Consider the following 26,274-nt stretch of genomic DNA (forward strand, 5'->3'; position numbering starts at 1 on the left):
TGGATTAATTGCAGGCTCTTTAGGGAGTTACTGGGGCATCCTGAAAGTAGGGAATTAAAGTAGTCCAACCTAGAGGTAACAAATGCATGGACCAGTTTTTCAGCGTCACTTTGAGACAGGATGCTCCTAATTTTGGCAATGTTCCGTAGGTGGAAGAAGGTTTTTCTAGAGATTTGTTTTATATGTGAGTTAAAGGGAAGAATCCTGGTCAAAAATAACTCCAAGGTTCCTTGCAGCAGTACTGGAGGCCAGACTTATGCCATCTAGAGTAATTATATGGTTGGACATCATATTTGTGAGATTTTTGGGCCCAAATTCTATCGCTTCAGTTTTGTCTGAGTTTAGAAGAAAAAAAATTGTTGAATATCCAGGCCTTTATGACTGTCAGGGTTATGTCTGTCTATATAGAAGCCCTGAAACCCCAACCCTAAGGGCTAAAGAAAAAAAAAAAATTGTTTCTAATTTCTAAATGCATGCAATTTTTTTAAAGTTTTGAATGGTTAATCTCTTAAAATTCCCTAATTTTAAAAAAGATTTTTCTATTTAAAAAAAAACAAAAAAAAAACACAGGAAATGACTGCTGAGATACCCTCCAGCAGCCCAACAACCCTGAACAGGACACTGGCGGTTGGTGTCATGGAAGGATGGTCTGGTGCACGGTATACGTTTCTAACTAGTGAGTTAGAAACATGTATTCTGTGGCTAACAGCTAACCAACAGTCCTTACCAGTAAGTGGGCTAAAGATGGACTCTTTAGAAAGGAAATGTGATCATTTTGTACATTTAATGATCTTTGGCTGTAACACTGCACTGTTACGGTTTGTATAAGTAATTTAGAAGGACCCAAGTTAGGAGACGGCAAGAAGAGGTGTAAAGAAAAGGGTATTTATTAAGAAACAGGAGGGTTTAACACAACTGAAAAATGACTCCAAAAGGAGGGTAATAAACTTTACAGAACTAAAGACATCAAAATGACAGACTATACATGAACAGGGAGAACAACAGACAGTACAGCTATACCAACAATGAGGTGCACACATACAAGACTAATACAACGTAAGGAACATCCAGGGACCAGACAACACCGTAACTAGTTCAAACCCACAAGAGGGTAAACTAATAGGGACAAATGAACTAAACAGGAATAGACAGATGGGAATAAAACCTAAACAAACTAAACTCGAGGGAAATGAAAGTTAACAGGGGTAACTAATACAGGGAACAGGGTAAAGTAAATAAATAGACCAATAAACTAATGCAAACTAAACAAAGGAGATCAAAACACTAACATACGAAATAAGTTCAGACAGGGATCAGGCAGGATACAAACTAGTGACTTACATAGACTGAGTAGTAACACATGACACGAACCAGCAGAGAACACTGGTGAGAGCAGGGTATAAAAGGACAGGGGAACAGGTGAAAAAAATCAGGACAAAACGAGGACGGTAAAGACAGCAAACAGATTCACAGGAAGAGACACAGGAGGATCAATAAAATAAAAGCCAAAACAGGAACTAAAGCTAGATAATATAAACACAGGGACAGGACTGTGACACTGCACCATAGAATAACGAAAAATATTACAATATAGTTCAATGTTTGCTTATGTGCTGTAACTCTCAGCCTGGTTAGTTGACTTAAAACCAACACTGGAGCTTTGTGCCCTGTCAGTGTGGTTCATTTGGGCTGCTGAGAAAGCTGTCAGTCGAACCCTGTGGTGTCGGCCAAACAACTGGACCAGCAAAGCTTCAAAAATGCTGTTCTGGGTCTGCTTTCACATTGAGCCCATTTGTTAATTGTTTTTCAAGCTGTGTCAGGTATCCTAAAAAAGGTATGTATGGACCAAAAGTTCGGACCCCTATCTGAGAAGGCAGTTGTTAGCCCAAAGTTACAAATGCACAAATGCAGCCCATCGCTCAGTCTTCCTATTCATAACAAGTAAATAACATTTGAAAGGCAGGAAGCTGCTGTGGGTTAAGCATTGATGATCATAAAGTCAAAAAAAGGTGCAGCAGCTTCAGATCTGGTTTCAGTATTTCAGACGGACAGCAGCCTGCAGACACAGACCACTGGCGAAGGACTTGAACTAGTAACAGAGCTGGTCCAGACAGCAGAGAGCTGCAGAGACAAGAAGCTGAGTAAGTTCAACTTTGATTCTTTCCAGTATCTGAAGTTTCTTCTTAATCACAAACAGGCTGATCTTAGTTTGTTGTGTGTGACATTGAAAAGAGAAGAAAAAGTCTCAAGAACAAATCCTTTAGAATCCACCTCACTAACTTTAGAGGCAGAGACCGAAGACTGACAGTCAGTGTGTGTCTTCATCAGGAGCTGCAGCTTTGTTACCAACATTCAACAGACTCAGAATAAATCTACAAAACTAGTGTCCTGTTAGGAGTTTCTGCTACCGATACTGGACTGGACTTCAGTCTGGACTTTGATACTCAACCTGTTTATAAAGGATCATAATTCATGTTAATGTGTAATAAGTTTACAGCTCAGTTAGGTCAGAGACTGTGGTTATCATGTTTAAAAGAAAGTAAAACTTTTTATCACTAATCCACAGAGACACAATAGAAAATACAGTAAAGACCTTATGTCTAACCCTCAGATGAAGTACGTCTTTAGTTTTTGAACTACTTTATTATCCTCTATGAGATAATGGTAGAAGAACCAAACATCTTGATGTATCTTGATCAACTTTTCTGAACATTTCAGCATCAACCAGGTCAAACATGTGACCTCACAATGTTTACTAGAAGCTTCTAAAAATATTAACGGCTTATTTAGATGGTAGATAGTTGATCTGATCAAGTCTGTCCTCTGTCTGAAATAATCCTCAGATTCCTCACATTAGTTACATTTAGAGGTAGGAGAGTTCTTTATGTTTGGACATTGTTATATTTAAATTAACTCAGACAGTTCTGTCTCATCCTGCTTCTAGTTTAAGTGCTGTGTTTAAAGTATGTGTTCCCATGTGTCATATTTGACACATGGGAACTTGGTCGCACTTTACACTCACCTGCTCTAGGTTAGATACCTCACTCCATGTTAGGTACCTGTGTTTCATGTTTGTCAGACAAATTGTATCAAGGAAATGCTGAGTACTGAGTTTATATCCTGATAAGACACTGATGACTCTAAAGGTTGATACACTGGTATAAAGGTTGTTTATAATCACTGATGACCCAACAAAGCTCTTATTGGTTTAAAACATTTTCTCTAAATCATTATTCTGGGGATTTTGCTAAAGCACTGAATCACAACAGGCAAAACTCAGCATCTTGGTAAATTAACGTAGGGTGTCAGAGTCTCTTTCACATGAAAGTAACTTTACCCGCATCTCAGCAGCTCTGAAACCAACTTTGCTAATTAATTAATCATTTTAAAATTATTTTTAGACACTTTAGGACTAAATGAAGGTACCAGCACATAACAGCAGTCAAAACAAAACAAGAAACACATCGACTGCTCTGTGGATTGTACAAAGTTAGTAAAAGTGTGCAAACTTTCTCATGAACACGAGAACCCTTTATTTTGACATCACAAGAATTAACAATTTACACTGATGTGAAGCCGAGAAGAAGGAGAAATGATGAAGAGGAGGATTGGAGTTGATGTGCAGATGAAGGATCTGTGTTTCCTCTCCACAGGAAGGTAGAAAGTGTGTCTGAATTCAGAAGCATGGATCAGTGTGAGGACAGAGAGGAGGGAGACCCTCCCTCTAAAACCACTCTGTGTGGGGAACCTGAGAGCCAGACCAAAGCTCAGAGGTGAGATGAGGATCTCTAACTGTCCATGACTCTTCTCCATGTTAGAGCTCAGCACCAACAATCACTCCACCATCATTATTCACATCATCATTATTCTCTGACCTCTGTCGGTGTTGTTTTAAAGACCAGAGAAGCTGCACAGACCAGACTCTGCTGGACCTGAAGCCAGCTGTGTGTCCATGAAGAGTGATGGGTCAATGGATATTATAACTGAATTTAAACAATTTGATACACAGTAAGTTGTTCTGAATGCGATTCTTGAGAAGTCAAAGGAGTGTCCTCCTCTTCATTTCAGACAGTCTACTGATGGAAGGTAATATATTTAAACTGAAAGAAAGACAGCAGTTTTTTATCTATTATACATTTACAGCTCAGTTTGTAATAAAGAGCTGCCATAATTAGTCCAGGCATTGACACTGAAAATATACCAACATCAGTATTTTTAAGTCATGCTTAATTTTTTGTCACATTGATAAATACACCCTCCATAGAGCTTTACTTTACATACTCATAGATTCTGGGGCAACAATATTTAGCTGTAACTCTAACTGTCATTAGAATCTGACTTGTGTAAAATCATTAATGAATCACAATCATTATTCACACTTGGACCTCTGTCTGTGATGTGTTCAAGACCAGAGAAGCTGCACAGACCAGACTCTGCTGGACCTCGACCTGTACCGAGCTGTGTGTCCATGAAGAGTGATGGGTCAATGGATATTATAACTGAATTTAAACAATCTGATACACAGTAAGTTGTCCTGAAGTGATTCTTGAGAAGTTATATTTTGTTTTTAAAATCCATATTCTGGTCATCTATCAGACCTGCATATAATGACGGTGTTTACTCAGGAGCTATTGTGCAGGTCATCTGTTTGTACCTGTCACCATCACCTGTATAAAATCCTAAAGTTGTTTTCCAGTGTATAATGTCAGTAATGGTGTCGACAGCACAGTTCATACTACATATGTCAAATACACACTTGTATGCAAAGCGACTGACAACTTCAGTATTTTGCACGAGGTAATTTTAGTACTGGAGGATAATGTGTACTGGAGGAGCTGAGGTTTTTACTGCTGAAGAACTTAATGCTGGCTGACAGGCTTGAGCATAATTTTTATCAGGTTTTACCAGAACTGCACATTACCAACTGCATTTTGTTCTCCGACACACTCTCTCTGTCTCTCCTCAGCTATCTTTCTTTCAAAAGTAACCAGTCAAACGATATTTTTATTGTCTTCTTAAATGAACAATCTTCATCTGCTGATCAAATGTAAGATTTGGCCTGACCACCTAAAAAACTGATGTAGTTCACTTATTCATTACACATTATTGCCAGTCTGATACGTGCAGAAGTTGTAGGTGTCATGACCCAAAGCACCCTTTAAGTGTTTTATTAGGGAGGAGCAGTATGTTTTTCTGAGCTGATAAAACTGAACTGAAGCTGCAGACTGAGATGTTCTCAGTTGTATCAGCAGGACCAGTAAATCATTACCAGTAAAGGGAGTCTCTGATTCACTGTTTACATCCAAATATCACTTCATGGACCTTTACCTTGTGTGTGTCTCTGTGTGGACAGATATAATATGAACTCATTCTTCCTGATTCCTCCACAGAGTGGACCAGCAGTGCTCAGAGGTTCCCAGTGGTCAGTCTGTCCAGCAGCATCAAACACACCTGGACTCCATATTTATGGTCTGTACATGTACATCTACTACTTTTACATCTGTTGTGTCCACAATAATGTCCATGCTGCACTTTTTAGACCAGTGGATTGTAAGTCTGTCTAACACGGATCTGATGTTTGGCTCCATGGTTTTACTTGGATTGTGTCATTCATATAGTTTTCTGTTCCAGCTGCTGGAGGACAACATTGTCACTTTTGTGAAGAGCGAGCTGAAGAAGATCCAGAAGAGTCTGAGTCCAGATTACCCAGAATGCTTAGAGAGTCAGAGGGAGGATGAGGAGGTGTTGGATGGTGAGGATGAAGAGCAGAGGAGGAGCAGCAGAGAGTCATTTCTGAAGATTACAATGAACTTCCTGAGGAGAATGAAGCAGGAGGAGCTGGCTGACTGTCTGCAGAGAGGTAAGAGGATTTCTTTAACGATTTAACATGATAAAGAAATGGACTATTTCCTTCTGTCTCAAGATATGGAGAAAATGTTTTATTATGTATTTATTTGGGGCACCCTATGGCTCACCACCTGCAGGAAGGGGCATCGACGTCATGTCGCTTTCTATTCCTAGGGAAATAGAATATAGCCTTTTTAGTGTGGGAGGGGTTGCGTGGGTTGTAGTGGAGCCAGCTAACTGGAGAAGGTTTGGACTTGCACCGGATACTGAATGTTGTTGTTTTGGTGTTCTCTCTGGAGATCAAAAGAATCCCCTCTCTGCAACCAAAGGTCACTAGGGCAAATGCTCTGACTGTGTGTGTTTATGCACTGTACACCAGTTGGAGTGTCTGGCTCTTTTGGAGAGTTTGGGTTGGTTCATAGAAAGGGCACTATCTGTGACCTTAACAATGACGAAACCTGGAAGGCCTTTCCGATCTAAACCTGAGTGGTGTTTTGTTACTGGATTGCCATGCTGGTCATGGATTGGTCATTGGATTTTGTTGATTATAATCAACAAAATGTTGGATCATAGGGTTGTTCATAAGTCTACTTGGTACCAGAACTTTATAGGCCAATGGTCAAGGTTGTGGTCATATCATCAGAACTAAAGAGAGGAGCAGAGCTGTCAAATGATCACCAGCACTGATGATTCTTTAGGGAAATGTTATATGGACTTTACAAATCACTAATATTATTTTTCTTCTTTCATTTAGGAACTTCTGCTGCAGTTTGTCATAAACTCAAGTCTAACCTGAAGCTGAAGTTCCAGTGTGTGTTTGAGGGCATCCCTAAACCAGGAAACCCAGTCTTTCTGAATCAGATCTACACAGAGCTCTACATCACAGAGGGAAGGACTGGAGAGGTCAATTATGAACATGAGGTCAGACAGATTGAAACAGCATCCAGGAAACCAGTCAGACCAGAAACAACAATCAGACATGAAGACATCTTCAAAGCCTCACCTGGAAGAGATGGACCAATCAGAACAGTGATGACAAAGGGAGTGGCTGGTATTGGGAAAACAGTCTTAACACAGAAGTTCACTCTGGACTGGGCTGAAGACAAAGCCAACCAGGACATACAGTTCACATTTCCATTGACTTTCAGAGAACTGAATCTGCTGAAAGAGAAAAAGTTCAGCTTGGTGGAACTTGTTCATCTCTTCTTTCCTGAAACCAAAGGAATGTGCAGGTTTAAAGAGTTCCAGGTTGTGTTCATCTTTGACGGTCTGGATGAGTGTCGACTTCCTCTGGACTTCCACAACAATCACATCCTGACTGATGTCACAGAGTCCACCTCAGTGGATGTGCTGCTGACAAACCTCATCAGGGGGAACCTGCTTCCCTCTGCTCGCCTCTGGATCACCACACGACCTGCAGCAGCCAATAAGATCCCTGTTTGGTGTATTGACATGGTGACAGAGATCAGAGGGTTCACTGACCCACAGAAGGAGGAGTACTTCAGGAAGAGATTCAGAGATGAGGAGCAGGCCAACAGAATCATCTCCCACATCAAGACATCACGAAGCCTCCACATCATGTGCCACATCCCAGTCTTCTGCTGGATCACTGCTACAGTTCTGGAGGATGTGTTGAAAACCAGAGAGGGAGGAGAGCTGCCCAAGACCCTGACTGAGATGTATATCCACTTCCTGGTGGTTCAGACCAAACTGAAGAACATTAAGTATGATGGAGGAGCTGAGACAGATCCACAGTGGAGTCCAAAGAACAAGAAGATGATTGAGTCTATGGGAAAACTGGCTTTTGAGCAGCTGCAGAAAGGAAACCTGATCTTCTATGAATCAGACCTGACAGAGTGTGGCATCGATATCAGAGCAGCCTCTGTGTACTCAGGAGTGTTTACACTGATCTTTAAAGAGGAGAGAGGACTGTACCAGGACAAGGTGTTCTGCTTCATCCATCTGAGTGTTCAGGAGTTTCTGGCTGCTCTTCATGTCCATCTGACATTCATCAATTCTGAAGTCAATCTGCTGACAGGAAAATCAACCTCCTTGTGGTCTGAAGAGTTTGGAGACAAATCAATACATTTTTACCAGAGTGCTGTGAACAAGGCCTTACAGAATCCAAATGGACAGCTGGACTTGTTCCTCCGTTTCCTCTTGGGCCTTTCACTGCAGACCAATAAGAAACAATTGAGAGGTCTGCTGACAAAGACAGAAAGTAGCTCAGAGACCAATCAAGAAACAGTTGAGTACATCAAGAAGAAGATCAGTGTGACTCCCTCCACAGAGAAAAACATCAACCTTTTCCATTGTCTGAACGAATTGAATGATCATTCTCTGGTGGACGAGATCAAAAAGTACCTGAGATCAGAAAGTCTCTCCACAGAGAAACTGTCTCGTGCTCAGTGGTCAGCTCTGGTCTTCGTGCTACTGTCTTCGGAAAAAGATCTAGATTTGTTTGATCCTAAGAAATTCTTTGCTTCAGAGGAGGCTATTCTGAGGCTACTTCCAGTGGCCAAGGCCTCCAACAAAACTCTGTAGGTAGACAGACAGTAATTTTACAAAAGAAACACAATAAATGAATAACCCCTCAAATGCTTTTCTCATTTATTTTGTCTGTCCAGACTGAGTGGCTGTAACCTCTCAGAGAGAAGCTGTGAAGCTCTGTCCTCAGTCCTCAGCTCCCTGTCCTCCAGTCTGAGAGAACTGGACCTGAGTAACAACAACCTGCAGGATTCAGGAGTGAAATTACTCCCTGATGGACTGAAGAGTCCACACTGCAAACTGGAGACTCTCAGGTCAGATCAAGTTACTGTTTGTCCTAAATGAGTTGTGAAAATTAAAATTAAGTCTGATAATACAGAGAAGCTCAGCCTTGATTTGATTTTGTGTTATTACTTAGATGACTTATACTTTTGTTTATTTCTGGTCTAATTATATTAAAAAATTTAACCAAACGTTACTGGATATCATTAACATATACAAGTACTTTTTTGCCATGCCTGAAAATTATAATTTTTTTCTTTATTTAGCCCAGATTTAACATTTAGGTCTAAAACTGAGTTGTTGAAAACACAGAGATTTTGTTGTTGTTATTCTTGTTTGTCTTAATAATCCAAATATTTTTATCTTGCTCATTATTTTCTCTACAGACTGAGTCTCTGTAACCTCTCAGAGAGAAGCTGTGCCGTTCTGTCCTCAGTTCTCAGCTCCCAGTCCTCTAGTCTGAGAGAACTGGACCTGAGTAACAACAACCTGCAGGATTCAGGAGTGAAATTACTCTCTGATGGACTGAAGAGTCCACACTGTAAACTGCAGACTCTCCGGTCAGGATTTTTTAAATGGTTTCACTGTTTTGTTTTCTTTTTCCTTAAATTTTGATCTTCATACAACTTTTGGGGAGAAGTGTTTCTGATTCAAGGGTTTAAGGACAGTGTGTTTAAGTGTGCCATTGTAAAACAGATTTTAAAACCCACTAAGGAAAAACTTTACCATGACATTATATGATGTTGATATGATTTTATAATATTGATAAATTATCTTTGATGCTGATGCGAAGTATCTTGAATTACCATGGAAAGTCTGATTTGTATAACTGAATAAATGGCTACCTTTAATTAAGCTGTGTACTGTACCAATGTTAAGCAGTACTTTCTTAACTCAGAATATTACTTTCCATGAGGAGAATTATTAAATTAAACATTAAATGTTTAAGGTATATTCCTACATTTGTATGAAATACATTGTAGGGCAAAAAAATAAGAAACACATGTAAACTATTCATAGATGGTTCCTGATTTGTTTTGTGTGTTTGCAGACTGTCAGGTTGTCTGGTCACAGACGAAGGTTGTGCTTCTCTGGCCTCAGCTCTGAGCTCCAACCCCTCCCATCTGAGAGAACTGGACCTGAGCTACAATCATCCAGGAGACTCAGGAGTGAAGCTGCTGTCTCGTCTACTGGAGGATCCACAATGGAGACTGGACACTCTCAGGTATGGAGACACCTGCTGCCGATACAGTGTCTGATAGAGAAAGAGCTGGAAATGTTTTCTCTGTCTCTTATGACAGATCACAGAAGTTTTTTACCTTCAAAAAAGAACAGAAGAGTTTTCTTAATATTACTTAAGTATCTCTTTGTGACCTTTTGATAAGAAAACTCTCATATGAAAGCTGCTTTTACATGTATTCAGTTTACTGAGGAGGGAAGTTTTACTGCCACTACAGATATGTGTTAATAACACATATCTGTAGTGGCAGTAAAACTTTCATACTGTTTCAGCAGAAAACCAGCCTGAATTGTCTCCATCCATCTCAAACTGGTTTAACTGGTCCTAAATGAACAAAACATACATGCGGTCAAAGTGGTTTTGCAAATCTCTGTTTATTGTTGACACACTTATAGTATAATATACATAATATAAAAAATAATGATAATAATATTGGACGTCCAGATGAAACTGATGCAGAGTTGGATGAGAATGTGACTCTGACACTGACATGTCAGCAGATGTTACACAAAATACAGGTGAGACTCTTGAGACAGTAGATTGAGTCAGTCAGTTTATTTTTTAAAGTCATAAAGTGTTTTACAATCAAAGAAATGAGGAATGACAAAATACACACTCAAACAATACATTTTAAAAAGAATAATGATAAAAACCTTTAAAAAAGACTAAACTAAACCTTTCTAAAGAAGTGTCTCTTTAGCTGCTTTTTAAAGATGTCCACAGTGTCAATGCATCTTAAATCCAAACTGAGCTGCAGGAGGTTTCAGTCAAAACTGGCTCAGCTACAGTAAACTCAAGCTCACTTTAACACATTCTACCAATCAGAGGTGTTGATGTTGTAATGTAAAGATTATATCACAGTAAAGTATATGACCAGGTGTTCTGGTCCATATCATTTGTGTGTTCATACATTAGTTTGGGTGGTGACAGAGTGAGACTGAAAGCACGTGTCTGATGCCAAGACTGATCTGAACTATAGAAGTGAAATCTTTTGACCACGTCTCCTCCCTGTTCCGTATCAGTCCAAAATACGGACTCCAGTTCCTTTAGTCTTTGCTGAATATCCATCCCTACATACAAGACTCCATTAGAACAGAAGAATCAAACAGTGTGTGTCTGAGAGCCATGTAATGTCCATGTGTGCATGATGACAGAGAATGTGCTGCTCTGACCCCCCTCCTCCTTTCAGGTTGGAGCCTGGTGGAGAACAATGGCTGAGACCAGGTCTGAGGAAGTGTAAGTGTGTTTTTAATGAGATTGATGGAAACAAAACAGCAACATTCAACCATATTCAAACTGTCACATCACTCATTCACATCATCAAAGTGTCAAGAAATGAACAGACGATGGATTAATAACTGCAGCTGTTTGTGTCTTGTTCTCTCCATCAGATTTCTGTCAACTCACAATCGACACAAACACAGTGAACAGGAAACTACAACTGTCTGACAACAACAGGAAGGTGAAATATGTGGAGGATGATCAGTCATATCCTGATCATCAGGACAGATTTGAAAATTGGCCTCAGCTGCTGTGTAGTAATTGTCTGACTGGTCGCTGTTACTGGGAGGTAAAGTGGAGGAAAGGGGTTGATGTTTCAGTGAATTACAAAGAAATCAACAGAAAGAAAAGCAGTAAAGAGTGGTGGTTTGGAGGAAACGATCGGTCATGGAGTCTGATCTGCGTTCGTGGTGATGATCATGATGAATATTCTGTCAGGCATAATAGCAAAGAAACATTCATCTCCTCCTCCTTGTCCTCTGTCTCTAACAAAGTAAAAGTAGCAGTTTATGTGGACTGTCTTGCTGGGACCCTGTCCTTCTACAGAGTCTCCTCTGACAAACTGATCCACCTCCACACTTTCAACACCACATTCACTGAACCTCTGTATGTTGGACTTGCAGCCTGGTCCGAATCTGGTTCCTCAGTGTCTCTGTGTCCAGTGTAGTGTAGATAGTCTGGTCCTGTCAGAGAAAATGTGTCTGTGTCTGACAGATAGTTCAGCCTTTCCATGTCTGTATCTTTCACTCAGATTCATGGATTAAATCAGTTTCTTGTAGAAACAGTTCTAAATGATTCCTTGTAAACTTGTTCCTCTTCAAGTCCTTTAAAGATGAAGCTTCCATTATTACAGGATCAACATGTTGCTGACTGCTCATCAAGTTGTTCTACAGTGAATATCAGTATGTTTCTTTCTCTGAGATGATTCACTTCATCTCAGCTGCAGATATTTTACTGCAGATGTGACAAAGTGTGAAAGTAGAGAAGAATCTCAGCGCTGCAGTGACTCAAGATAAATTTGTGAAATCCAAGAAACAAGGAATTCAGATTATTGCCTGGTGAAAACTGTTGGATTGAAGATGTTAATGATCAGTTGATGATTTACTGAACAATGCTCATGATAACTTTCTATAATCATTGTACAGCTGCATTTATTCTCCTACTTACTGTTCAGATCAGGTTTAAGTCAGATTGATGTGTGCAGTGTTTGTATTTGAACCTTATGACAAATATTCACTATACAGTGGAATGAGACATGTCTTTGTCTGAGCTTAACAGAAATAAATGTTTAATGAACTAATGAGATTTCATTTGTTTTGTCTGTAAAGAAACTAAAGAATGAATCATCCAAACTGTGTCCATCCATCATGTGTAAGGAATAAACATTCTAAAGATTATACAACACTGTCCACTTCATATGTCCACCTCCATCAATAAATCATGGGTTTGATGTTGGTTTTTATCCAACACTGAAAGTTCAGAGACATTTCACTTTTTACAGCATAGTGAAGTGACATAGCAGCAACTGCGCATGTGTCTGACCACTGTAAAAAGTTGTGATGGTTTGGAGAAACATTTGAAAAACTTGTCAACCAAGTGTTTAGAAATGAGGACACATGTCCCCCAGTGCAGCAGTGTGTCTGTCTGAATACAGCAGCAGAGGGAGTTGCAGTGAAAAGTAAGTGGACACAGTAGAGATGTTTTATGTAAAGTTTATCACATGACTCCTTTCCACTATTTTGTAGATTTTGTTCCTGAGCTTTCAGTCTTTAATATGTCCTGTCTCCAGATCCCTGCTGGCCCCCACTTGTCCTGTAGTTTTCCTAAGAGTTTACATTTACATTTGATCATTTAGCAGAAGCATTTATCCAAATCGACTTACAAGTGAGGTACAAGGCAGCAGAAATTTAAGTCAAGGAGAAAACATCAAAGCGAAGTCCTATCAGAAAAGTGTTCACATTTCATTTTAAAAAAAATAGATTTAAGTGCATAGGAAGGTGTGGAAAAGTTCTGTTTTCAGCAATTAATATTGGGAGTGAGTATGCTAAACGTGCAGAGTTTGGTAGCTTGTTCCACCATCATGGGATTAGTGAGCTGAAGAGTTTTGCTTGGTGTCTTCTGTGCGGTGCTGGGACCACCAGACGTCATTAATTGGCAGACTGCAGAGGACGGTAGGGAATGTAGACTTGAATAAGGGAATTGAGGTAAGCTGGAGCTGTTGAGTTGATCACTCTGTAGGCAAGAGACAGAGCTTTGAACCTGATGCGAGCAACTACAGGAAGCCAGTCATTCGCTCTTTAATTCACTCGACCACCGCTGCTCTCACTTAGTGGTGTAATGAGACGGACAAAATCCAACCGTATTTAGAGGAAATGACTCCAAAATAATAAATAAATAAACGTTCTCACGGTTTACATAAAGGGAAGAGGATGTAGGACAAGCAGTGAAATTTACCCACAGCCTTAAGAAATCGGTACTGTTGTAAGACTCGGATTCTTTCGTACTACCTACGAACCGGATCGTACCATCGTTGCGTCGTTACGTCATAATCACGACGTAAACTAACGACTAACTAAATATTTAATACATTTTTAACTGCGGTAAAAACACATTGGAAATAACAAACCTAGTACTTTACATTGAATTTATTTTCTGATACAGTTTTACAAACTTTGTGTCTCTAACCAAACTTAAACACACCCACATCTTGCAGTTTAGTTTCACTTTCACTGAAAAACACCGTGACGCAGAAGATTTTCTCCTCCTGAAGGTAAAGTAACTGGTTTTTAATGTTTAAATGGTTTTATTTAGAGAGTAGAATCATTAGAATCAGTAGATGTGGAGTCACCTGATGGTCAGTAGGGGAAGACAGAGTCCTGGTTACTGAGGACTGAAGCAGCTTTTCCTGCTTAAATCAGTCTGTGGAGGAAGCGGAGATGAGCCGCTGCTCTCCCACTGTCTGAGACACTAAATGTAGTCTGAGCTCGGCCGGACATCGACTGTACCACAGCTCCCAACACCTCTGTAGGTGTTAGAGATCACAGCATCTTAAAGTTCTGAAAGAAGGAAAAGAATGTTTGTAACCTAAGAAGGTTTGTAACATCCATCATGGGCTGGTGTTTAGCTTGGTGCCTCCATCTAGTGACTGATATAAGTGGAGCAGCTGATGGAATCTTCCTCTGACTGCATTCAGCTGCCAAAATTATTAAATCAGAGTTTGGTGTTTTTAAGTCCTCTGAGAATGAAACAATATTTATGTGTTTTTGACTAATTAGTAAATAAATCAGAAAATTAACAAGAACTAAGCCATTGTTATTTCTGGTTTTCTCTTATTTTGTTTGTATTTACATTTACATTTAGTCATTTAGCAGACGCTTTTATCCAAAGCAACTTACAAATGGTACAAGGCAGCAAGAATCTAAGTCAAGAAGAAAACATCAAAGCAAAGTCCTATCAGAAAAGTGTTCACAGTTCACGAGATGCAAGTGCGAGAAAGAGCAGAAAGGATTTTTTTTTTAAAGAAATTTAAATGCATAGGAAGATGTGGAAGAGTTCTGTTTTCAGCAGTTTTTTGAATATTGGGAGAGAGTCAGCTGAGTGTGCAGAGTTTGGTAGCTCGTTCCACCATCGCGGGACCATTGCGCTAAAAGGTTTTGCTTGGTGTCTTCTGTGCGGTGCTGGGACCACCAGGCATCGTTCGTTGGCAGATTGCAGCGGGCGGGAAGGATTGTAGACCTGAATGAGTGAGTTGAGGTAAGCGGGAGCTGTCGAGTTAACCACCCTGTGAGCAAGAGACAGGGCTTTGAACCTGATGCGAGCATCTACAGGAAGCCAGTGTAGAGATCTAAAAAGTGATGTGACATGGGTCTTTTTTGGCTGATTAAAAATGAGGCGAGCTGCTGCATTTTGGATCATCTGTTTTATTGTGGATACCGGTAACCCCATCAACAAAGCGTTGCAGTAATCGAGACGAGATGTGACCAGCGCCTGTACAATGAGTTGGGTAGTATATTCCGTGCTGCAGGGTCTGATCTTCCTGATGTTGTAAAGAGCAAATCTGCTGCCCTAGAGACTGAGAAGATGTGGTCCTTAAAGCTCAGTTGGTCATCGATGAAGACCCCCAGATTTTTGTCCGATTTAGTGGGGACAATCACTGTAGTCCCTCCCTCTAAAACCACTCTGTGTGGGGAACCTGAGAGCCAGACCAAAGCTAGAGGTGAGATGAGGATCTCTAACTGTCCATAACTATTCTCCATGTCAGAGCTCAGCACCAACAATCACTCCACCATCATTATTCACACTCTGACCTCTGTCTGTGTTGTGTTCAAGACCAGAGAAGCTGCACAGACCAGACTCTGCTGGACCTGGACCTGAACCCAGCTGTGTGTCCATGAAAAGTGACCAGTCAATGGATTTTGGTATCTTTTTCAAGGAAAGCCAATCATATGGCAAAAAGTGAGTTATCTAAATGTTATGTGTTGCTAATGTTCCCATTAATAGCTTTTTGAAAAGCATAATTAAATTTTATCTACAGATTGAGATGTTTTAGCAGTATTTTTAATCACTAGCCACATTGTTAAACTATGTTTATTTGACCATTTATTAATTGTTAAAATTAACTCTACTCGTGTCAGAGCACCAACAATCACTCCACCATCCTTATTCAAGCTCATTAGATGTTTTTCTGTGCTGATTTTATTGTAGAATCCAGCAGGAGAGACCACTGTCCCATGAACCCAGTTGTCTGTCCTTCAAGAGCGAGCGGTCAAAAGACTTTTTTACTGATTTTAAAATACTTCCTCCGTCTGCTGATAAGATGTAAGCTGTAACTGACTGTAACAGCTGAGTTTTGTACAATTTAATGGAGACAAAATTGAAAAATATTTAAATGACCTTTTGTCTGTTATCTAACATCTGTTGAGATGCTTGTTTAAAAGTCCTATGACTGTAAAAGAACTTAATTTAAATTATAGTAAATATGAACTTTGCTTTGACATAATTGGCATAGGCTCATTTAATAATATCAAACCTATATGAAAACTTGGACTCTAAAACAAGTGTCCTTAATAAATGACTTGAATTTTTCCCTTAATTTTTGATTATTTGCTGATAGAAAATGACACTTTAAAATTTATTTGTTGCTTTGATCCCAATGTTTAACACGTTTTATGAGTTTGTTCTCTTATTGTTTCAGGACTCAGCAGCAGAGACCAGATTCTCCTGAACCCAGCTGTCTGTCCTTCAAGAGCAATCGGTCAAAAGACTTTTTTACTGATTTTAAAGAACGAGTTTTATCTGCTGATCAAATGTAAGCTAATTTGAAATATTCTTGAAATCAATTTGTACAAATGTTTTCATTCCTCATCTGAAATCCAAACTGTTTCTATCTATTGTAAACTTCCACACAGATGGAGATGGAGGTGAAGTTTGGCCATCGTTAGGAAAGAACTTTAAATACAGAGACGATGTGTCTCATTTTTACTCATTACCTTTTGAAAAATATTGACAGAATTGATCTGAGTTGTACAGATGAAAATATATGAAAATGCGAAATTAAGATTATAATGATTAAAATGATCACGATGATCAGTTTTGTCACTGTTGTTACTAAAATGTGCTGAAAATGTTCGAACTGAAATCAGAGGAATTAGCAAATATATTATCGTAACTATTATTATCATTAGTGTTTTCATTATATTACACACAGCTTCAGTTACATTACTGAAAAGCTCTTTACAAATTAGACAAACAATGACATTGAGATAAAAGTCAACTCATTTTAATTCACTGTAAAGTAAGTAATACAGCGATTTGTCTTTCTGCATGTTCTGCAGACAGAGCGACCATCTTCAGTGAAGTTTCATTCAGCAGTTTTATAAAACCAAAATATGACCTAACATGAGACTTAGTCCTCTTAGAAGGATAATAAATCACCATCTTGAATTTTACAGTTGTTTACACTAAGACCAGTTCACTACCTGTTTCATTCCTCCTTGGTTGTTTACGTAAAAAGTTCACGTTTAGACCCCGCCCACTATCTCACCTTCACACAGCTGACAAATTGGCCAGTGGGTAGAGCATCAGGCTGGGATGCATGAGTCTGGAGAATCAAATCCCAGCTCATGTACCAGGAGTGTCTTTCAGCGAAGCACGAGGTCCTCGGGCAAGGAGGGGATGGGTTAAATGCAGGGAGTCTCTGATTCACTGTCCACTTCATGGACACATCAATTAATGGACCTTTACCTTGTGTGTGTCTCTGTGTGGACAGACATAATGTGAGCTCATTCTTCCTGATTACTCCACAGAGTGGACCAGCAGAGCGCAGAGGTTCCCAGTGGTCAGTCTGCCCATCAGCATCAAACACACCTGGACTCCATATTTATGGTCTGTACATGTACAACTACTACTTTTCCATCTGCTGTCCACAATAATTTTCATGCTGCACTTTTTAGACCAGTGGATTGTGCGTCTGTCCAACATGGATCTGATGTTTGGCTCCATGGTTTTACTTGGATTGTGTCATTCATATAGTTTTCTGTTCCAGCTGCTGGAGGACAACATTGTTACTTTTGTGAAGAACGAGCTGAAGAAGATCCAGAAGAATCTGAGTCCAGATTACCCAGAATGCTTAGAGAGTCAGAGGGAGGATGAGGAGGTGTTGGATGATAAGGATGAAGAGCAGAGGAGGAGCAGCAGAGAGTCATTTCTGAAGATCACAGTGAACTTCCTGAGGAGAATGAAGCAGGAGGAGCTGGCTGACTGTCTGCAGAACAGTAAGAAGATTTCTGTAAATATTTAACATGATAGAGAAATGGAACATTTCCTGTTATGGTTAGTAACATTTTTACCACAGACCCATGTAAGGAGCCAAGTAAGGGGAGGCCGTATAAAGAAAAGGGTATTTATTTATAAAGAAACAGGTGGGTTTATTTTTTAAATAGCATTCTTTAGGGGGGAGCATGTGGCTTACCACCTGCAGGGAGAGGGATAACTGGACAGTTTTCCCACAGCTCTGACTGTGTGTGTCTTTGCACTGTACAGCAGTGCAGACTGTCTGGTCCTTTTGGAGACTCTGAGTAGAGTCCTGGAAAGTGAACCACCTGCAGACTCCATAGTTCTGCTGGTGAATTGAATGCTTAAGTGGGTAAAGATGAAGTGATACTTTGTTCTGCTAGTCATCAATTGGTCACAACAAACAAAATGTTTGATCATAGAGTTTTTCATAAGGGCACTTTGTACTAGAGCATTACAGGCTGATGGTCAACTTTGTGGTCATATCATCAGAACTGAAGAGAGAAGCAATGCTGTCAAATGATCACCAGCACTAATGGATTCTTCAGTTATATGGACTTTACAATTCACTCATATTATTTGTTCTGCTTTTATTCAGGAACGTCTGCCGCAGTTTGTCATAAACTCAAATCTAACCTGCAGAAGAAGTTCCAGTGTGTGTTTGAAGGCATCACTAAAGCAGGAAGCCCAGTCCTTCTGAATCAGATCTACACAGAGCTCTACATCACAGAGGGAGGGACTGGAAAGGTCAATGATGAACATGAGGTCAGACAGATTGAAACAGCATCCAGGAAACCAGTCAGACCGGAAACAACAATCAGACAAGAAGACATCTTTAAAGCCTCACCTGGAAGAGATGGACCAATCAGAACAGTGATGACAAAGGGAGTGGCTGGTATTGGGAAAACAGTCTTAACACAGAAGTTCACTCTGGACTGGGCTGAAGACAAAGCCAACCAGGACATACAGTTCACATTTCCATTGACTTTCAGAGAGCTGAATGTGCTGAAAGAGAAAAAGTTCAGCTTGGTGGAACTTGTTCATCTCTTCTTTCCTGAAACTAAAGGAATCTGCAGGTTTGAAGAGTTCCAGGTTGTGTTCATCTTTGACGGTCTGGATGAGTGTCGACTTCCTCTGGACTTCCACAACAATTACATCCTGACTGATGTTACAGAGTCCTCCTCAGTGGATGTGCTGCTGACAAACCTCATCAGGGGGAACCTGCTTCCCTCTGCTCGCCTCTGGATAACCACACGACCTGCAGCAGCCAATCAGATCCCTCCTGAGTGTGTTGACATGGTGACAGAGGTCAGAGGGTTCACTGACCCACAGAAGGAAGAGTACTTCAGGAAGAGATTCAGAGATGAGGAGCAGGCCAGCAGAATCATCTCCCAGATCAAGACATCACAAAGCCTCCACATCATGTGCCACATCCCAGTCTTCTGCTGGATCACTGCTACAGTTCTGGAGGATGTGTTGAAAAACAGAGGGGGAGGAGAGCTGCCCAAGACCCTGACTGAGATGTACATCCACTTCCTGATGGTTCAGACCAAACTGAAGAAGGTCAAGTATGATGGAGGAGCTGAGACGGATCCGCACTGGAGTTCAAAGAACAGGAAGATGATTGAGTCTCTGGGAAAACTGGCTTTTGAGCAGCTGCAGAAAGGAAACCTGATCTTCTATGAATCAGACCTGACAGAGTGTGGCATCGATATCACAGCAGCCTCAGTGTACTCAGGAGTGTTCACACAGATCTTTAAAGAGGAGAGAGGACTGTACCAGGACAAGGTGTTCTGCTTCATCCATCTGAGTGTTCAGGAGTTTCTTGCTGCTCTTCATGTCTATGTGATGTTCTTCAACTGTGGAGTCAATCTGATGTCCGAGGAACAAACAACCTCCAAGAAGTATGAAATAGGACACAAAGAATATGCAAAAACACATTTCTACCAGAGTGCTATGGACAAGGCCTTACAGAGTCCAAATGGACACCTGGACTTATTTGTTCGCTTCCTAATGGGCCTTTCACTACAGACTAATCAGATTCTCCTACGAGGTCTAGTGAGACATACAGGCTCAAAAACCAATCATTACATCAAGGAGAAGATTGGTGAGAATTTGTCTGCAGAGCAAATCATCAACCTGTTCCACTGTTTGAATGAACTCAATGACTGTTGTTTAGTGGAGCAGATCCAACAGTATATGAGATCAGGAAGTCTCTCTAGGGATGCACTGTCTCGTGCTCAGTGGTCAGCTCTGGTCTTCATCTTACTGTCTATAGAAAAAGATTTGGATGTGTTTCACCTTAAGAAATTTTCTGGTTCAGAGGAGGCTCTTCTGAGAATGCTGCCAGTGGTCAAAGGCAGTAAAAATGCTCTGTAAGAACACATAGATGTTTTTATTGATAATTAAATACACTTTCACAAGTAGAGTCAAAAAACATACAACTTTTTTCCATTCTGTTTAGGCTGAGTAGCTGTAACCTCTCAGAAACAAGCTGTGAGGCTCTGTCCTCAGTTCTCAGCTCCCAGTCCTCTAGTCTGAGAGAACTGGACCTGAGTAACAACAACCTGCAGGATTCAGGAGTGAAATTACTCTCTGATGGGCTGAAGAGTCCACACTGTCAACTGGAAACATTAAGGTCTAATTAATTTACAGTTTGCAGTTACACTATACCCTTACCATTACTAACCTACCCAAATTCTACTTTATTTTGCTCTTCTTAAGTGTCATTTTTCTTAAAGGGGTTTCTACACATTTGTTTGACTTGAGACTTAGGGTCAATTTATCTGTAAATAGTATGTATTTGTTTACAGACTAGGTTAATTAGTGTAATGCTAAATTAATATTCTTTTGATTATATTGTTGTCATCATGATTGGGATTTTAAGGAGATTTATGTTGGATTTTAGCCTATTTGTATTAAATAGGAAGGACAGTAAAAAAAAATGTCAAAAAATCTCAAGATGTCTCACGTTCTGAAGCATGTCCAGAAATAACCCTGAAATATTACTTTAGGCCGTTAAAATCCTAAAATATTTCTCTGCTTTGAATCTAGACACAACATTTATAGTAACTGCATTTTGCCACATTATTATAATTCTGTTTTTCTATTTACTTATTTCCAGGCTGAATCTGTGTAATCTCTCTGAGAAAAGTTGTGAAGTTCTGTCATCAGTTGTCAGCTCTCAGTCCTCGGTTCTAAGAATGCTGGACCTGAGTAACAATAACCTGCGGGATTTAGGTGTGAAGTTGCTGTCTGCTGGATTAAAGAGTCCAAACTGTACACTGGAAACTCTAAGGTCAGGATACTTATTAGACTCACATAATTTCAATTGTGTTTATGTTTGCTGTAGGAATATTAGGTTTACTGTTTTCAATGGCCTCATGTCCAACAACAAGTTAAAAACAGTCAAGTCAAGTCAAGTCAAGTCAAGTGGCTTTTATTGTCATTTCTACTATACACAGTGGTACACAGTACACAGTAGAACTGAGATAACGTTCCTCCAAGAACCAAGGTGCTACAAACAACACAAGCTATAATAAAGTGCATCGAGTGCAACCAAGTGCAAACAGTGCAGACGAAAAAACAGTACAGACGGACAGTGTAGACAGACAACACAAGTAACACAGGACAGGACACAAGACACAAGACCCAAGACAGTGCCGACCAGTAAACCTACTGTATACTATTTTACAGTACAGTACAGTTCAGTTAAGTGTGCTAGGGGTGTTAAAAAAAAGAGCAGCATGTAAACGGTATAGTGCATTTAAATGTCCAGCATGTAAAAAAAGTGCAATTGCATTGGAATGTGCAAAAAAAAACAGCAGTCTCCCAGACACACGGATTCTCCCTCCTTACCATAATGCTACATGTGATGGCTGCCAACTCCTACAGACTTAACTGAGAAGGATGCTGGTACCAGCCGTCCTATGAATACGTGTCCCCTCCACAGTTCCCAAACACAGTAAACTGCAGCTTATCCAGTGCACTGCTTTTTTGTGGAGTTCAGAGTAACTGCCCTGCGTTGAAGTATGCTGGTTGAGGCAGCTAATACAAACAGAAATTCCCTGTAATTTATATTGTTTATTTTCAGTTGGAGGTCAGCCTCATTTGGGATGCAAGGATTGGCCATGAGTGTCGCATATAGAATTGTCTATATGATTGTGTGTGTGTGTGTGTGTGTGTGTATGTGTGTGTGTGTGTGTGTGCGTGAATAAAGAATACAGAAGGATGTATCAACAAGGTGAACAATAAACAATAATGCCTTTACAAACATAATAATTGAGATAATAATCCAAAAATATCAAAGTTACGTGATGCAAGTACCACAATTGGTGTTTAGTAACCCTATCTTCAACCTTAAACCCTAGAAATTTGGCAACTATCTGCAACTTAGGATTCAGTTTTTATAAATACTTAAAAAACAGTAAAAAAAACAGTATACAAACAATATAGAAAAAAGCTAGAGAAATCAATAACAAATAATTCATAACAATAAAACAAACAATAAAAAATAATTCATATACAGTACATGTTCATAGTAGCAAGCTACAACAATATTTCAGTGTGATACTGGGAGATTGAGGCTAAGAAGTTAATACATCCTGCCAATTAAGTCCGGAATTTAATTGTCCATGTGCTCACTCTTAACATGGCTGCAGTACATGTGATGGCAGAATTAATCAGACAGCAGTCACTGGTGTCATTATTAGTTTTGTCCACCAGACGGTGCTGCTGAGCTTCCCGAAAGCTCTGTTTTGCTGAGAAATGCTACAGAAATGCAGCTTGTTAGCACACTAACTCACCTGTGGATTGCAGACACTGGACAGTTGTTTAAGGTTTACACAGCTCTTAGTCCCTGTTAGTGATGATAGTTGTTTTGCATTTTGATTTATGTATTTTTACTGTCTCCTCTTCATTTATAATATCCACAACTCCCAGTACAACAAATGTTGAAATTTGTATATATTTAATTACTTTAAAAATACACACAACTTGTTGCTTTCTTAAATTAATTATTTGTAGCTGCCAGCTTTATATTTAAGGAGGATAATGGTGCATATTGTTTACTTTCCACTATTTACAGGCATCTCATAGTAGTGTAACCTGCATCCTTGTGTACTGACTAACATTTTAGAGGTTTGATATCAGTACATGCTGAAGAGGAAAACATTTTAACTCTCTTGCTGTTTTTACTGTATTTCAAGTGTTTGGCTCATTGAAAGTACTACTGTTGTCTTCTTAAGACAACTTTGTATTTATGTTCTCAAATACAACACAGCAGATAGACTCCACACTTTCTGTATTAGTACTTTTTGGTCATTTTCAGCACCTTTTACCAATGCCATGATAATACTGATAACATGGTAATTATAGTCACAATCATGGTGTAATGAATAATTCATCCCGTTCCATCCAAAGTTATTGAGATGTATTCTAAATATAACTGCACAGCATTTAATATGCACCACATTTTACATTAAAAAGACAAATACACACATACACAGCAAAACATTCAGAGGGTTTCCACAACGCTGAGCACCTGACTAGTTGCCTCTCTCTGTTAAATGAATTGATGATCTATTAAAAAAAAATTTCTGTTTTGAGTACAGACTGTCAGGTTGTCTGATCACAGAGGAAGGTTGTGCTTCTCTGGCCTCAGCTCTGAGCTCCAACCCCTCCCATCTGAGAGAACTGGACCTGAGCTACAATCATCCAGGAGACTCAGGAGTGAAGTTGCTGTCTGCTAGAGTTGAAATTCTCAAGTATGGATGTGTCTGTCACTCACTCACTCTGTCTGTTTGACTCTTATTTGATACACAGTTGATCTTAAATGTTGTTTGAACAATCACACATTTAGAAAGACATTTATAGATTGTATACATGATCAGTAAGAAAAACATCTCCAGGTACAAATGTAATAATAATTAATTCATTTTGAGAACTAGAATTTTTACCTTCTGATCCTGGATCAAAATAAAGTACAATAACTGGAAACATGAAACTTGTATATTTTTCAAATGTTGGGCTTTCATCAGTTTATACCAATGTGTGTCTGAGAGCCATGTAATGTCCATGTGTGCATGCTGACAGAGAATGTGCTGGTCTGACCCCCCTCCTCCTTTCAGGGTGGAGCCTGGTGGAGAACGATGGCTGAGACCAGGTCTGAGGAAGTGTAAGTGTGTTTTTATTGAGATTGATGGAAACAAAGCAGCAACATTCAACCATCTTCAAACTCTCACATCACTCATTCACATCATCAAAGTGTCAAGAAATGAACAGATGATCGATTAATAACTGCAGCTGTTTGTGTCTTTTTCTCTCCATCAGATTTCTGTCAACTCACAATTGACACAAACACAGTGAACAGGAAACTACAACTGTCTGACAACAACAGGAAGGTGACATTTGTGAAGGAGGATCAGTCATATCCTGATCATCAGAAGAGATTTATCTGGTTTCCTCAGCTTCTGTGCAGTAATGGTCTGACTGGTCGCTGTTACTGGGAGGTGGAGTGGAGTGGAAGGACTGATATAGCAGTGAGTTACAGAGGAATCAGCAGGAGAATAAAAAATAAAAAATGTGTGTTTGGTATAAATGATAAATCCTGGAGTCTGACCTGCTCAGGTGTTGGTCATTCTGTCTATCACAATCACAGAGAAACAATCATCTCCTCCATGTCCTCGGTCTCTGACAGATTAGCAGTGTATGTGGACTGCCCTGCTGGGACTCTGTCCTTCTACAGATTCTCCTCTGACAAACTGATCCACCTCCACACCTTCAACACCACATTCACTGAACCCCTGTATCCTGGGTTTGGAGTGTGGCCTAGTTCCTCAGTGTTTCTGTGTCCAGTGGAGTAGACTCTTGAACACAACCCTGTTGAAGATTCAGACTTTCTGTTTAACTCATATATGATCTGTCTGGAAAAATGTAATTTAGTTGATCTGATTTCATAATAATAAAATAAAAGCAAATCACCTACGAACTCTTACCAAAATACAGATAGTAAAGCAATATTACGAAGATAAAGAAAAGTCCAATTTGAGGCACTTCTTAGTCATCCAATTACTAAGCTCATAGAGAAAATAAACAGGTGTCCCTTGGTGGAACAATGTTCAGAAGGATTCCAGGCCATATTAAGCTCGGTATCATCAGTGTAGAAATGGAACCAGACTTCAGAAATATTGATATTCTCACCAACCATCACATCATTGTTCCAGACATACAGGGAACCTTCCTCACACCTCTGAGTTTTAAAGCTTCCTTAGGACATTGTCAGAGAAACAGAATATGAAGAAGTCCGAATATGATCGGACCATGAAACAACTAATGGGGAACAATCAAGGAGGAGGAAGCTGGTACAGGAAATCTGAAGAGGGTGGGGACAGTCTGTCCTACACACCAGGGACAGACTTCAGGTTTGATCTATGTTTGTCTTCAGACATACAGAGACACTTGTGATGATGCTTTTGTGCTGCGGATGATGTAGAATCCAGCCTGGAATCAGAGGAACATTTCCTGGAGGAGCTGGGGCCAGATAGACGAGAGACAAGAGAGGCCTGGAAGAGACCAACCAGGAGATGGAAACACGAGCTTCATGGGAGTCAGATGTAACACAGAATATTTGCAAAGCACATCACATATTATAAATTATGTGCATAATGTAACCATTATGTAATGGTCAACTGAGTGTGAAGGATTTTCAGATATTTTCACTCTCACACTGTTTTTATGTTTGCTGTGTAATGATCATAATTTAAATGTGTAATGAGTTTTTATGTGTAATAGTTTGGTTCTATGTTATTTGTTAAAGTAAAACCAGTTATAATCAGAGAGAATTTGATTCTATGTAGCCTGTGTTAAATAATCAATGTGTGTCCTCTGATATTTGATACAGTCACAATAATACATAAATAATCTTTATTTTACTCAGAAAGCAGTTGTAAATGTTCAGCTCAGTGAGGCCCACAAAATTATCAGTTGTAATTAGTTTGTTTAGTCTGTGTGTCATCTGTTTATTCAATATTTATTTTAGTCTGGAAAACCAAGAAAAAATAAATAAATCAGAGTTTTGTGTTTTGAAAGGCCTATGACAATGGGAAAATGTTGGTGTGTTTTTGTCTAAGTAGTAATTCAATCAGCAAATAAACAAAAACTAAGCCATTTTTATTTCCGGTTTTCTCTTATTTTTTTGTGTATTGTGTTCAGGTGAGCTCCACACTGCGCGTGCACAGACTGTAGCTCTCTTCCTACCTCTACAGGTCAAAGTGGGGAATCGCAGCTCTTTTAACTGATCCGGATCTTATGACTTTTAGGGGGCGGGGGTCCTGTTTGTATCTTAA

The 26,274-nt window shown here is 39.7% G+C and overlaps 1 protein-coding gene across 1 annotated transcript; it reads left to right on the top strand.

Moving 5' to 3' along the window:
- Positions 1 to 1,992: 1,992 nt before the first annotated feature.
- LOC137125122 (uncharacterized) lies at positions 1,993 to 26,096 on the top strand. Its single transcript, XM_067500109.1, has 24 exons — positions 1,993 to 2,141; positions 3,654 to 3,773; positions 3,898 to 4,008; positions 4,408 to 4,524; positions 5,391 to 5,469; positions 5,632 to 5,860; positions 6,602 to 8,387; positions 8,475 to 8,648; positions 9,003 to 9,176; positions 9,668 to 9,841; positions 11,046 to 11,092; positions 11,248 to 11,803; positions 12,792 to 12,815; positions 15,467 to 15,592; positions 15,842 to 15,955; positions 16,332 to 16,445; positions 17,443 to 17,521; positions 17,682 to 17,910; positions 18,528 to 20,304; positions 20,394 to 20,567; positions 21,054 to 21,227; positions 23,542 to 23,694; positions 24,058 to 24,104; positions 24,260 to 26,096. The coding sequence occupies exons 2-24, from the start codon at positions 3,685 to 3,687 to the stop codon at positions 24,790 to 24,792; spliced, it is 7,080 nt and encodes a 2,359-aa protein (XP_067356210.1). The 5' UTR covers positions 1,993 to 2,141; positions 3,654 to 3,684; the 3' UTR covers positions 24,793 to 26,096.
- The last annotated feature ends 178 nt before the right edge of the window (positions 26,097 to 26,274 follow it).

The sequence above is a fragment of the Channa argus genome, chromosome 4 (assembly GCF_033026475.1).
Source record: "Channa argus isolate prfri chromosome 4, Channa argus male v1.0, whole genome shotgun sequence".
NCBI lineage: Eukaryota > Metazoa > Chordata > Actinopteri > Anabantiformes > Channidae > Channa > Channa argus.